Consider the following 11250-nt stretch of genomic DNA (forward strand, 5'->3'; position numbering starts at 1 on the left):
GATGAGCTTGGAAGGCAGGCTTAGAACCTTGATGCCCTTAACTTCATTCACTTAGCTTTCTTGCAAGTGCTCATTCCTAATATACCAGACTGTAATGTGAGGATCTGCTTGCTTGTTCCTTTCCCCCATTACCTCGTGGGCTTGGCAGAACAGCTGGTGTCTGCCTTGTTCTCTAGCTCCAGTGCCTGGCACATCGTAGATGTTCAACACACATCTGTTGAACGAAAAAGAGAACAAAACACAGGGATGCCCCCTCGCTGCAGATTTAGTATTTGAAATTCCCCAAAGGAGTCATTATTCTTCTAAATTTCCTCATCCACTTCCTGGGCGCTGCAAGTTGCCCCATGCTCCAGGCTCTGGAAAGCCCCTTTTCTCCCTCACTCTGTCATCTCTAAGTGTCTGGAGCCCCAAGTCTGGTGCTTCCTCTCTTTTGGCTAGGGTAGGGAGCCCACACCCAGACGCCGTCTGCCCTCAGACTTGCTCACAAAAGCCCCTGGAAGGAAGAACAATTGCTCTGGCGTCTGCGACGGCCCCAGGCTGACAGACACGCTTTGCCCACCCAGCCCTCCTGCCCCCACTCCCCCGCCGCCTCCCTGTCGTTTCTGGGGGTGCTGCACTTGCTAGGGTGGGCACAGGCTGCGTAGCTGAGGGCCAGAGACGAGAGGTCCAAGCTGACACTTCCGCTAAGGACCCCTCCTTTGCCTGTGGATGCAAAATCAGCAGTTTCAAAAAAGTCTCCTTCCCCACGGTCATAAGGAGGGGCTTTTGGGGTGTTCACAAGGTTCTAGTGCTCAACCTGGATTATGGTTACAGGATATTTGCCTCATAATAACTCATTAAGCCATGCATTTATGTTTTATATGCTTTTTTGGTGTGCTATATTTCACAATAAGAGACACACACACACACACACACACACACACACACACACAGGAAGTTACCCCGCTCCTCCGCCCTGTGCTCCACTCCCAAGCGCTTGGTCCCATCCATCCCTGTGTACCCAGTGCCTCTTTTCATCCCGCCCCTACTGGAGAAGGAGCTTCTTGTCCTCAAGGAATTTCCTGGAGGAAGCAAAATAACTGGAGCAAGAAAAAAGACACTAACTCTGCTCTGAATTATATCTGGAAAATAGGCCATGCTGTCATTATTTTTGAGGAGTCCAGAGGTCAAGGGGGTGGTGGGGCTCGAACTGGGCCTGAAGATAGGGGTGGGATTTAGGTAAGTGGCGAGAAGCAGAGGAGGGCCTTTTCGCCAAGAGAATGGTGTGATCAAAAGCTGTTAGGTGGGTGGGGGAGTGGGCAGGGGGTGCCTGGGTGGCTCAGTCAGTTGAAGGTCTGACTCTTGACTTGCTCTTGGGTCATGGTCTCACGGTTCATGTGTTCGGGCTCTGAGTTGGGCTCCATGCTGCCAGAGCCTGCTTGGGATTCTGTCTTTCCCTCTCTCTCTCTCTCTCTCTCTCTCTCTCTGCCCCTCCCCCAATCTCTCTCTCTCTCTCAAAAATAAATAAATAAACTTAAAAAAATGCTGTTAGGTGAGACTGAGCCTGATGTGTTGGGCAGGAGTGGGCAATGAAGAGACCCCAGTGCTGAATAGTTCATGAGAGTCAGAACTCCTTAGGGAGCCTTGGGCGCTGCCCCCAGCCCCAGACATGGGCATGGTGGACACCGTGCCAGTGCAAGCCGTGCCCTCAGCGAGAGCAGACATGTGCGTCTCACATTTCTTGTTTTGTTTTGTGCTTTTGCTCAAGCCACAGGCGCATGTGGGCTCATAATCCCCATCCCAGACAGGCTGGAAGTTCTATCTGCCAGACACATTACACAGCACCCACATTCTTGCAGAGATGCTTGCTCAATCCCTGACTTCTAGCCCTGATCCCCACCCTGCAGCTGCTGTTCGGTCCCGATAAGCTGTTGCGAGGTGGGAGTACTGGAGGAGGCAGGTGCTCAGGATGGCTGATTCAGGGACGGTCCTGTGTGCCAGTGTGTGAGGTGACTTCACACACCCGCTGCCCAAGGGCCCTGGGATTCGGGACTTCACTCTCCATCGCCAAGGATGTGCCTGGTCACCAGAGACTATGGGTAAGGGGGCCACACAGTGTTGGGAGGTTCCCAAGCTCCAGGCAGAGCTACTGAGTTTAATACAAGGAGGCAATACTCAGGTGTGTTTCCACTTACTTTAGGGAGCAGAAGTCAAATCCCTCATAAGCACTGTACATACACAAAGAGGGATTTTGATAGGCATGAGATAGCAGAAGGGCACAATAAAGCAGAGAAGAGCTAATAGTAGCAGTAGTAGTAATGGTAACAGCAACTACCAAGCACGAAGACGAACCCTGCACCTTGCATGATGTGAAACACCCCCTTCTTCTGTTTGATCCTCACCATGATCCTAGGATGTGGATGCTATTGGTATTTCCATTAGACAGATGAGGAAACTGAGGCTTTGGGGTGTGAGCTCCCTTCCCAAAGTCATGGAAATAAATGGTCAACTCAGAGCTGGGATCTGAATTCCAGAAGCCCAACTCCAGCACCCACGCCATGGAAGCCGGCGATGCCCACTTAAGCCCTGTCTGGTCTTGGAGAGGGCATCCCCCTCATGGACCAGAGTGGAGCCCAGCAGCCCCCGGGGTGGGTGTGGCACCCTTAAAGACCATCTGGCAAATTTTGCTTACTCCGGTTTCTTATTCAATAACCTTGGGATCTGGCTTCCCATGTGAGTCACAGAGAAAGAGGTTGTGATCTGCCAACATGACAGCTGTAGTTTTCATTAGTCAGTTAACAAGCCGGCTGCCTGGTTCACACACATAGCTGTTTCTGCGGGCTTGGATAAAGTGAGCCCACCCCAGAGCCGAAGCCCACCATGTGCCAACTTAATTGCAGTTCCAAGTGTGTGAGGGTAGCCCCCAGCCTGGCCTGTGTGCCAAGGAAATCCCTCTTGGCGCCCTTTTGGCAGGCTTGGCCAGCCTTTCCCAGTGACAGCCTGGCTCCTTGGATTCGGGTTGCCTGGTCAAACTGTGAGGGTCTTTTGCAGAAAGAAGGAGGCGACAATGCCAGGTTCCAGGGAGCGTTCCAAGTTCCACATTCCGTGCACAGACTCCCGGCGCCAGAGCAGAGGCTGACCCTCAGCAGGAAGCTGGTAAGGGCCCGTCTGGTACACTTTTTCCTCTACAACGTAACCTGGGGCTTCCTGGATCTCCCACCCTCTCTGCTTTCATTCCTAGTGGCTCCCGGAGCTAGTGACCAAGAGGGCTTTTCAGGAAGACTTAAAAAAACCCGTTTCATCATCTTATTTAGGAGCAGAGAATGTTTTGCTTTGTTTACAAAAGTGCAGTTCTTACAAAATTACATCCTGAAATAATGGGACGGCTTGTAAGACTTTGAACCCAAAATTTTGGTATTTGTCACAAACACTAGGTTGTTTTACAGACTATAGAAATGATCCCTGAAAGTATAGTCTTACTAGGTTGTTTTACCACCAAACTCGGTGAGTGGTGCATCTTTTTGGGGCATCTTTTTTTTTTTTTTTTTTAATTGTGGTGAAATACACATAACATGAAATCTACCCTCTTAATACATTTTTAAGTGTACAGTACAGTATTGTTAACTGTATCTATGTTGTTACACAGATCTCTAGAACATTTTCATCTTGCATGACTGAAACTTTATACCCATTAAACAGCAATTGCCCATTTTCTTTATCCCCAGTCCGGGACCACCACCATCCTACTACTTTCTGCTTCTGAGTTTGACCACTTTAGATACCTCATGTCAATAGAGTTATGCAGTATTTGTCCTTCTGTGCTTGACTTACTTCACTCAGCATAATATCCTCAAGATTCAACCATGTTGTAACATATCAGAAGATTTTCTTTTTTTTTTTTAAGCTTGACTAATATTCTGTTCTATGTATATACCACATTTTCTTTATCCATTCATTGGTGGAGGAAGCACATTTACATTGTTTCCATATCCTGGCTGTTGTGAGTAGTGTTGCAATGCAGATGGGACTAATATCTCCTCAAGATCCTGATTTTAATTCTGGTTAAATACCCAGAAGTGGGGTTGCTGGATCATACGGTAGTCCTGTTTTTAATTGTTTGAAGAAACTCCATGCTCTTTTTCATAGCTGCTATACCATTTTATATTCCCACCAATAGTGCACAGAGGTTCTAATCTCTCCACATCTTTACCAGCACTTGTTGTTTTTTCTTCTTTTCTTTCTTTTTCTTCCTTCCTTTCTCCCTCCCTTCCTTCCTTTCCTCCTCCTGCCCCCCTCTCTCTTTCTCTCTCTTTCTCTTTCTCTCTCTCTCCTTCCTTCCTTCCTTCCTTCCTTCCTTCCTTCCTTCCTTCCTTCCTTCCTTCCTTCCTTCCTTCCTTCCTTCCTTCCTTCCTTCTCCTTCTTGATAATGGCCATCCTAACAGGTATAAGATAATATCTCATTCTGGTTTCTATTTGCAGTTCCCTAATGTTTGTGATGCTGAGCATTTTTTCACATTCCTTGGGGGCATTCATATGTTTTTGGAGAAATATCTAATCCTTTGCTCATTAATTGTTTTCTTTTTTTCTTTTTCTTTACTATTGAGTTGTAGGAGCTTTTCATATATTACAGATATTAACCCCTGATCAGATACACAGTTTGCAAAATATCTTCTCCTATTGCATAGGTTGCCGTATTGTTTTTCTTTGCTGTGCGTATTTTGAGTTTGATGTAGTCACATTTGTCTATTTTGCTTTTATTGTCTGTTGCCTTGGTATCATGCCAAGAATCATTGCTAAGAACAATATTATGAAGATTTTCCCTATGCTTTCTTCTGGGAGTTTTCTACTTTTAGGTCTTATGTTTAAGTCTTTAAATGTTTGTGTATAGTGTAAGATAAAGGTCCAGTTTTATTTTTTTGCATGTGGATTTCCAGTTTCTGTAGCATCATTAGTGGAAGAGACTGTCCTTTCCCCATTGTGCAGTCTTGACACACCGGTCAAAGATCATGTATTGTATATGTGTAGGTTTATTTCTAGGCTCTCTATTCTGCCCCACTGGTCTATATTTCTGTCTTTATGCCAGTACCATACTGGTTTAATTACTGTAGTATTGTAATATGTTTTGAGTGAGGCCCCTGGCTTTCTTTTCTTTCAAGACTATTTGGCTATTCAGGGTCCTTTGTGGTTCCATATGAATTTTATAATTTTTTTCTTTCTTCAAAAAAATGTCATCAGGACTTTGATAGAGATTGTATTGAATTTGTAAATCACTTAGGTTAGTATGAACATCTTGATATGAAGTCTTCTAATCCGTGAACATAGGATGTCTTTCCATTTATCTGTGTCTTATTTAGTTTCTATTAGAAGTGTTTTGTAGTTTTGAGTGTACAAGCATCTGGTGTCCTTGGTTAAGTTCATTCCCAGTATTTTTGTTCTTTTCTGACAATATTTTAAATGCGATTCTTTCCTTCCTTCCTTCCTTCCTGTCTGTCTTTTATTAGTAGAAATAATAATAGCATTTCTTATGTACCAAGGCATTGTTCTAAACATACACTATCAACTGGCTTTTTTTTTTTCTTCCAGTATGTTACACAGTGTTATACTAGCTTCAGATGTACAATATAATGATTCAGCAATTCTAGGGGCGCCTGGGTGGCTCAGTCAGTTAAGCATCCGACTTCAGCTCAGGTCATGATCTCGTGGTCCATGGGTTCAAGCCCTGCATTGGGTTCTGTGCTGGCAGCTCAGAGCCTGGAGCCTGTTTCAGATTCTGTGTCTCCCTCTCTCTCTGCCCCTCCCCCGCTCATGTTCTGTCGCTCCCTGTCTCAAAAATAAATAAACTATAAAAACATTAAAAAAAAAAAACCAATTCTGTACATGTCTCAGTGCTCATTACTCTTAATTCCCTTTATCTATTTTACCCACCCCCCCACCAACTTCTCCTCTAGCAACCAGTTTGTTCTCTGTATTTAAGAGTCTTGGTTTTTGTGTCTCTCTCTCTCTCTTTCTCTCTCTCTCTTTACCTGTTTATTCATTTGTTTTATTTCTTAAGTTCCATATGTGAGTGAAATCACATGGTATTTGTCTTTCTCTGACTGATTTGTTTCACTTAGCATTATACTGAATATGATTGTTTTTGTAATTTCCTTTTTGCATTATTCATCATTAGTGTATAGAAACTGATTTTTGTATGTTGATTTTGTATCCTGCAAACTTACTGAATTATTTTATTAGTTCCAACAAGTTTTTGTGGAATAATTGGGGTTTTCTAGATATAAAATTATGTCAACTGAGATCATTTTACCTCTTTTTTTTCTTATTTGTAAACCTTTTACTTTTTTCTCTTGTCTCGTTGCTTATAGCCGAGACTTCCAACAACACGTTGAGCAAAAGTGGCAACTTTTTTTGTTCCTTGTTTTGTTCCTGATTGTAGAGGAAAGACTCAGATCTTTTCACTATTGAGTATGTAGGTTGTAGGCTTTTCATAGGTGGCCTGTATTATACTGAGGTAATTTCCTTCTATTCCCAGTTGTTTGACTGTTTTTATCATGAAAGGGTGTTGAATTTTGTTAAATATTTTTCTGAATCTATTGAAATGGTCATGTGATTTTATCCTTCATTCTGTTACTGCGGTGTATCACACGGAGAGATTTTTGTATGTTGAAGCATCTTTGCACTGTAGGGATAAATACCACTTGGTTATAGTGTATGATTCTTTCAGTGTTCTGGTGGGTTGGGTTTGCTAGTATTTGTTGAGGATTTTGCATCAATGTTTATTGGAATATTGGCCTTTAGTTGTCTTTCCTCGGAGTGTCTTTGGCTTTGGTATGAGGGTAATACCAGCCTCATCTATGACTTTGGAAGTGTTCCCCATTCTTCAGTTTTTTGGAAGGGTTTGAGAAGGATTAGCATGAATCTTTAAATTTTAGGTAGAATTCTCCAGTGAAGCCATCTGGTCCTGGGCTTTTGTTTTTTGAGACACTTTTGATTACTGATTCAATCCCTTTGCTATATAGATATGTTCAGATTTTCAGTTTCTTCATAATTTGGTCTTGGTGGGTTGTATATTTCCAGGAATTTATCTATTTCTCCTAGTTTCTTCAGTTTGTTAGTGTATAACTGTTTATAGTAGTCTCTTATAATCTTTTTTATTTCTGTAGTTCTGTGGCTACAGTAGTACTCTGTTTTCATTTTGATTTTGAGTCTTCTTTCTCTTTTTTTTAGTCTAGCTAAAGTTGCGTCAATTTTGTTTATCTTTTCAAAAACCAACTTTTAGTTTCATTGCTTTATTTCCTTTATTTTGTTCATTCTGGGCTTAATTTATTCTTCTTTTTCTAGATCTTTGAAGTGTAGAGTTAGCTTGTTTGCCCATCTTTAAAAACTTTTTTTAATGTTTATTTACCTTCGAGAGAGAGAGACAGTGGGACAGGAGAAGAGAGCGAGGGAAACACAGGATCTGAAGCAAGCTCTAGGCTCTGAACTGTCAGCATAGGGCCGGAAGCAGAGTCCGAACTTGTGAACTCCGAGATCATGACCTGAGCTGAAGTCGAACACTTAACCCACTGAGCCACCCAGGTGTCCCTTGACTATCTTTTTTTAATGTAGGCATTTACTGCTATAAACTTCCGTCTTAGTACTGCTTTTGTTGCTACCATCAGTTTTGATATATTGTATTTTAATTTTTATCTCAAGATATTTCCTAATTCCTCTTTTGATTTCTTCTTTGACCCATGGGTTGCTCAAGAGTGTGTTGTTTAATTTCTATATATTTGTGAATTCCCCAATTTTCTTTCTGCTCTTGATTTCTAGTTTCATTCCATTGTGGTTAGAAAAGATACTTGCTATGATTTCAGTCTTCTTAAATTTGTTAAGACTTATTTTTATAGCCTAACATGATCTATGCTGAAAAATATTCCGTGTGCACTTGAGAAGAATGTGGATTCTGCTGTGGTTGGGTGAACCGTTCTGTATATGTCTATATGCCTGTTAGGACCATTTGGTCTATATTTTTGTTCCAAGCCCTCTGTTTCCTTGTTGATCTTCTGTCTGGATATTCTACCCATTATTGAAAGTGGGATATTAGAATCTTCTAATAGTATTGTGTTGCTATTACTCCCTTCAGTTCTGACAACTTTTGCTTCATATATTTGGGTGCTCTGATATTGGGTATATATATGTATATATGTATATATTTATAATCATTATATCTTCCTAGTAAATTGATCTTTCATCATATATAATGTCCTTCTCTGACCCTTGTAACAGCTTTTGACTTAAAATCTATTTTATATGACATAAGTATGTCCACTCCTGCTCTCTTTTGGTTATTGGTGGCATAGAATATCTCCTTCCATTCTTTCACTTTCAGCCTGTGTGTGTCCTTAAATCTAAAGTGAGTGTCTTACATATATTTGAATCTTTTTAAAGGAAGTGTACCTATTCAGCCACTCCAGGGACTTTAATCCATTTACATCTGAAGTCATGACGGATAGGGAAGGACATGCTACTGCCATTTTGTTCGTTGTTTTCTGTATGTCTTGCAGCTTTTTTGCCTCTCTTCCTCTCCTGCTGCCTTCCTTTGTTTTTGTTTACTGGTTCTAGTGACGTGATTTGATTCCTTTCTCATTTTCATTTGTGAATGTGGATGTCCATCTCCTTCCTCCAACATGGGGAGTGTTTCTTCAGATAAGTTTTCTGTCACTGGCACTCCCATATTGCATATATTGTCCAGTTAACAATATCCCATGTGTCCCTTAGGCTTTCTTAACCTTTTTTTTTTTTTTAATGTATATCTCTCCGGCTGGATAATTTCAAACAGACTTTGAATCTGTTGGTTCATTCTTCTCTACATAAAGGTTGTTGTTAATTCCTGTAGTGAATTTTCAATTTGGTTATATTCTTTTTTTTTTTTTAATTTTTTTTTAAGGTTTTTTTAATTTATTTCTAGAGAGAGAGAGAGCGTGAGCAGGGGAGAGTCAGAGAGAGAGGGAGTCACAGACTGAAACAGGCTCCAGGCTCTGAGCTGGCAGTCAGCACAGAGCCCGACGCGGGGCTCGAACCCACGAACTGTGAGATCATGACCTAAGCGAAAGTCGGACGCTTAACCGACTAAGCCACCCAGGTGCCCCCAATTTGGTTATATTCTTTAGCCCCAAAATTTGTTTGGTTCTTTCAAATATTTTCTCTTTGTGGCTACTCTTAGTCTGTTCATGTATCTTTTTTCTGAGCTCATTAAGCGTCCCAGAAAGGCTTTTTAAGATGTGGATTCTCAGACCCTATTGGTAGGGACTCTAATTCAGTAGTCTGTAGGGGGGCATGAAAATCTGTATTTCTGAAAGTTTCCCTAGGTGATTCAGATGTACATCTAGGTTTGGAAAACACTTCCAGGGAAAAGAATACCTCCAACCCCTCCCACCTCCCAGTTCTCTCCAAGATGTCACCATCTGTCTACCGGTATTCTGACTCTGTATTATTTGAGGGATCTGGAAACCCTTCTGCCTCTAGGCAGCCTTCCTGCATTGAATCCTGTCTGACAGTGAGTTTCATATACTTCTCCCCAGCCCGCTCCAGACCAAAATGGACAAACATGTCCCATTTCTTTATTAATTTGGCATTTCATCCCTTCAGTTTGCTATCTGAGTCTTAAGCCATCACTGTCTAAAAAACTTCTGGACTAACTTTCTTATTATTTTATGATGCAAAGGCGTTGAGTGTAGTAGAGGTAGAACTCTGGGAACTGGGTTCACATCTCTTTACTTATAGGGTATGATCTCGGACAAGTTGCTTTTCCTTCCTGGGCCTCAGTTTCCTCATCTGTGAAACGAGCAGTAATAGATGGTCTTTACGATCCTTCCTTTTGGCCTCTGACTCTCTCCTTCCTTCCTTTATGCACTCCAGAGCTAAGGAAGTGAAACTCCGAAGTCATTCCCCAAACTCAGCCCCGAATCAAAGGAACCAGAGGGCCTGCCAGTTCTCCCTCTACCTCCCTTCCCACGATCAACCATGGCTCTGAGTGATGTCGATGTGCAGAAGCAGATTAAGCACATGATGGCTTTCATTGAGCAGGAAGCCAATGAGAAGGCAGAAGAAATAGATGCCAAGGCTGAGGAAGAGTTCAACATTGAGAAAGGACGTCTTGTGCAAACCCAACGATTAAAGATCATGGAGTATTATGAGAAAAAGGAGAAGCAGATAGAGCAGCAGAAGAAGATCCAGATGTCCACCATGAGGAATCAGGCAAGGCTGAAAGTCCTGAGAGCCCGAGATGACCTCATCTCAGAGCTGCTGAGCGATGCAAAGCTGAGACTTAGCAGGATTGTGGCAGACCCAGAAATCTACCAGGGGCTGCTGGGTAAGTTAGTGCTTCAGGGGCTGCTCCGACTGCTGGAGCCCGTGGTGATCGTACGCTGCAGGCCACAGGATCTCCTCCTGGTGGCGGCTGCAGTGCAAAGAGCCATCCCTGAATACATGATGGTCTCCCAAAAATGTGTGGAAGTTCAAGTGGATCAAGAGGTGCACCTGGCTACCAATGCAGCTGGAGGAGTGGAGGTCTACAGTGGCAATCAGAGAATAAAGGTTTCGAATACCCTAGAAAGTCGCCTGGATCTCTTAGCCCAGCAAAAGATGCCTGAAATACGAAAGGCTCTGTTTGGAGCCAATGCCAACAGAAAGTTTTTTGTATAAGCCTCCGAGAAGGGAAGCTCATGCTGAATTGTCAGGCCTTAAAAGCCTAGGTTATTAGGGCGGAGGGAAACTAGTAATGTTTGCTCCTCTTTGTTGCTTTGATGGGATTCTGCCTACTTTCACTAAATACCCTTTGAATGGCTAGCGGCATTACATTTTGGAATAAAACCTGAAAAGGCTTGGAAATCTCCTTCTGGTTTATCCACACACACCACGTCTTCTGGTCAATTCAACAGTCTAGGTCGAAGGGAGTAAAGACACCTGCTCTATAGCTTGTCCTTCAGGCGAGATGGGACTGATATTAATGGCTTGTGGGTCTGAGTGCTCTAAATTTCTTTATTACCTGAAGTGTGTTTTCCTTCTTTTCCTTCAGCTTTCTGTGCTTATGTTATTGAACGGGGCTTAGTGATCTTTTTCGTGTGTCCAGGGCCAACTTCATGGGCATATGAGCGTCATTGTCATACACAGTTCCATGCACAGAAGAGCCCGGCACTTAGAGTTTAGTGCTCTGTAGCCGACGCCTTGAAATACTTAGTTTTATCTTTGAGAGTGTATATTGCAAGTGAAACCTGATGGGACTCTGGTGCA

The 11250-nt window shown here is 42.7% G+C and overlaps 1 protein-coding gene across 1 annotated transcript; it reads left to right on the forward strand.

Annotated features, from left to right (window-relative positions):
- The first annotated feature begins 3089 nt into the window (after positions 1-3089).
- Positions 3090-10848, forward strand: ATP6V1E2 (ATPase H+ transporting V1 subunit E2). Its single transcript, XM_039245948.1, has 2 exons — positions 3090-3135; positions 9877-10848. The coding sequence occupies exon 2, from the start codon at positions 9982-9984 to the stop codon at positions 10660-10662; it is 681 nt and encodes a 226-aa protein (XP_039101879.1). The 5' UTR covers positions 3090-3135; positions 9877-9981; the 3' UTR covers positions 10663-10848.
- Positions 10849-11250: the final 402 nt, after the last annotated feature.

This window comes from Hyaena hyaena, unplaced genomic scaffold (genome assembly GCF_003009895.1).
Source record: "Hyaena hyaena isolate Hyena2069 unplaced genomic scaffold, ASM300989v1 scaffold_274, whole genome shotgun sequence".
Lineage (NCBI taxonomy): Eukaryota > Metazoa > Chordata > Mammalia > Carnivora > Hyaenidae > Hyaena > Hyaena hyaena.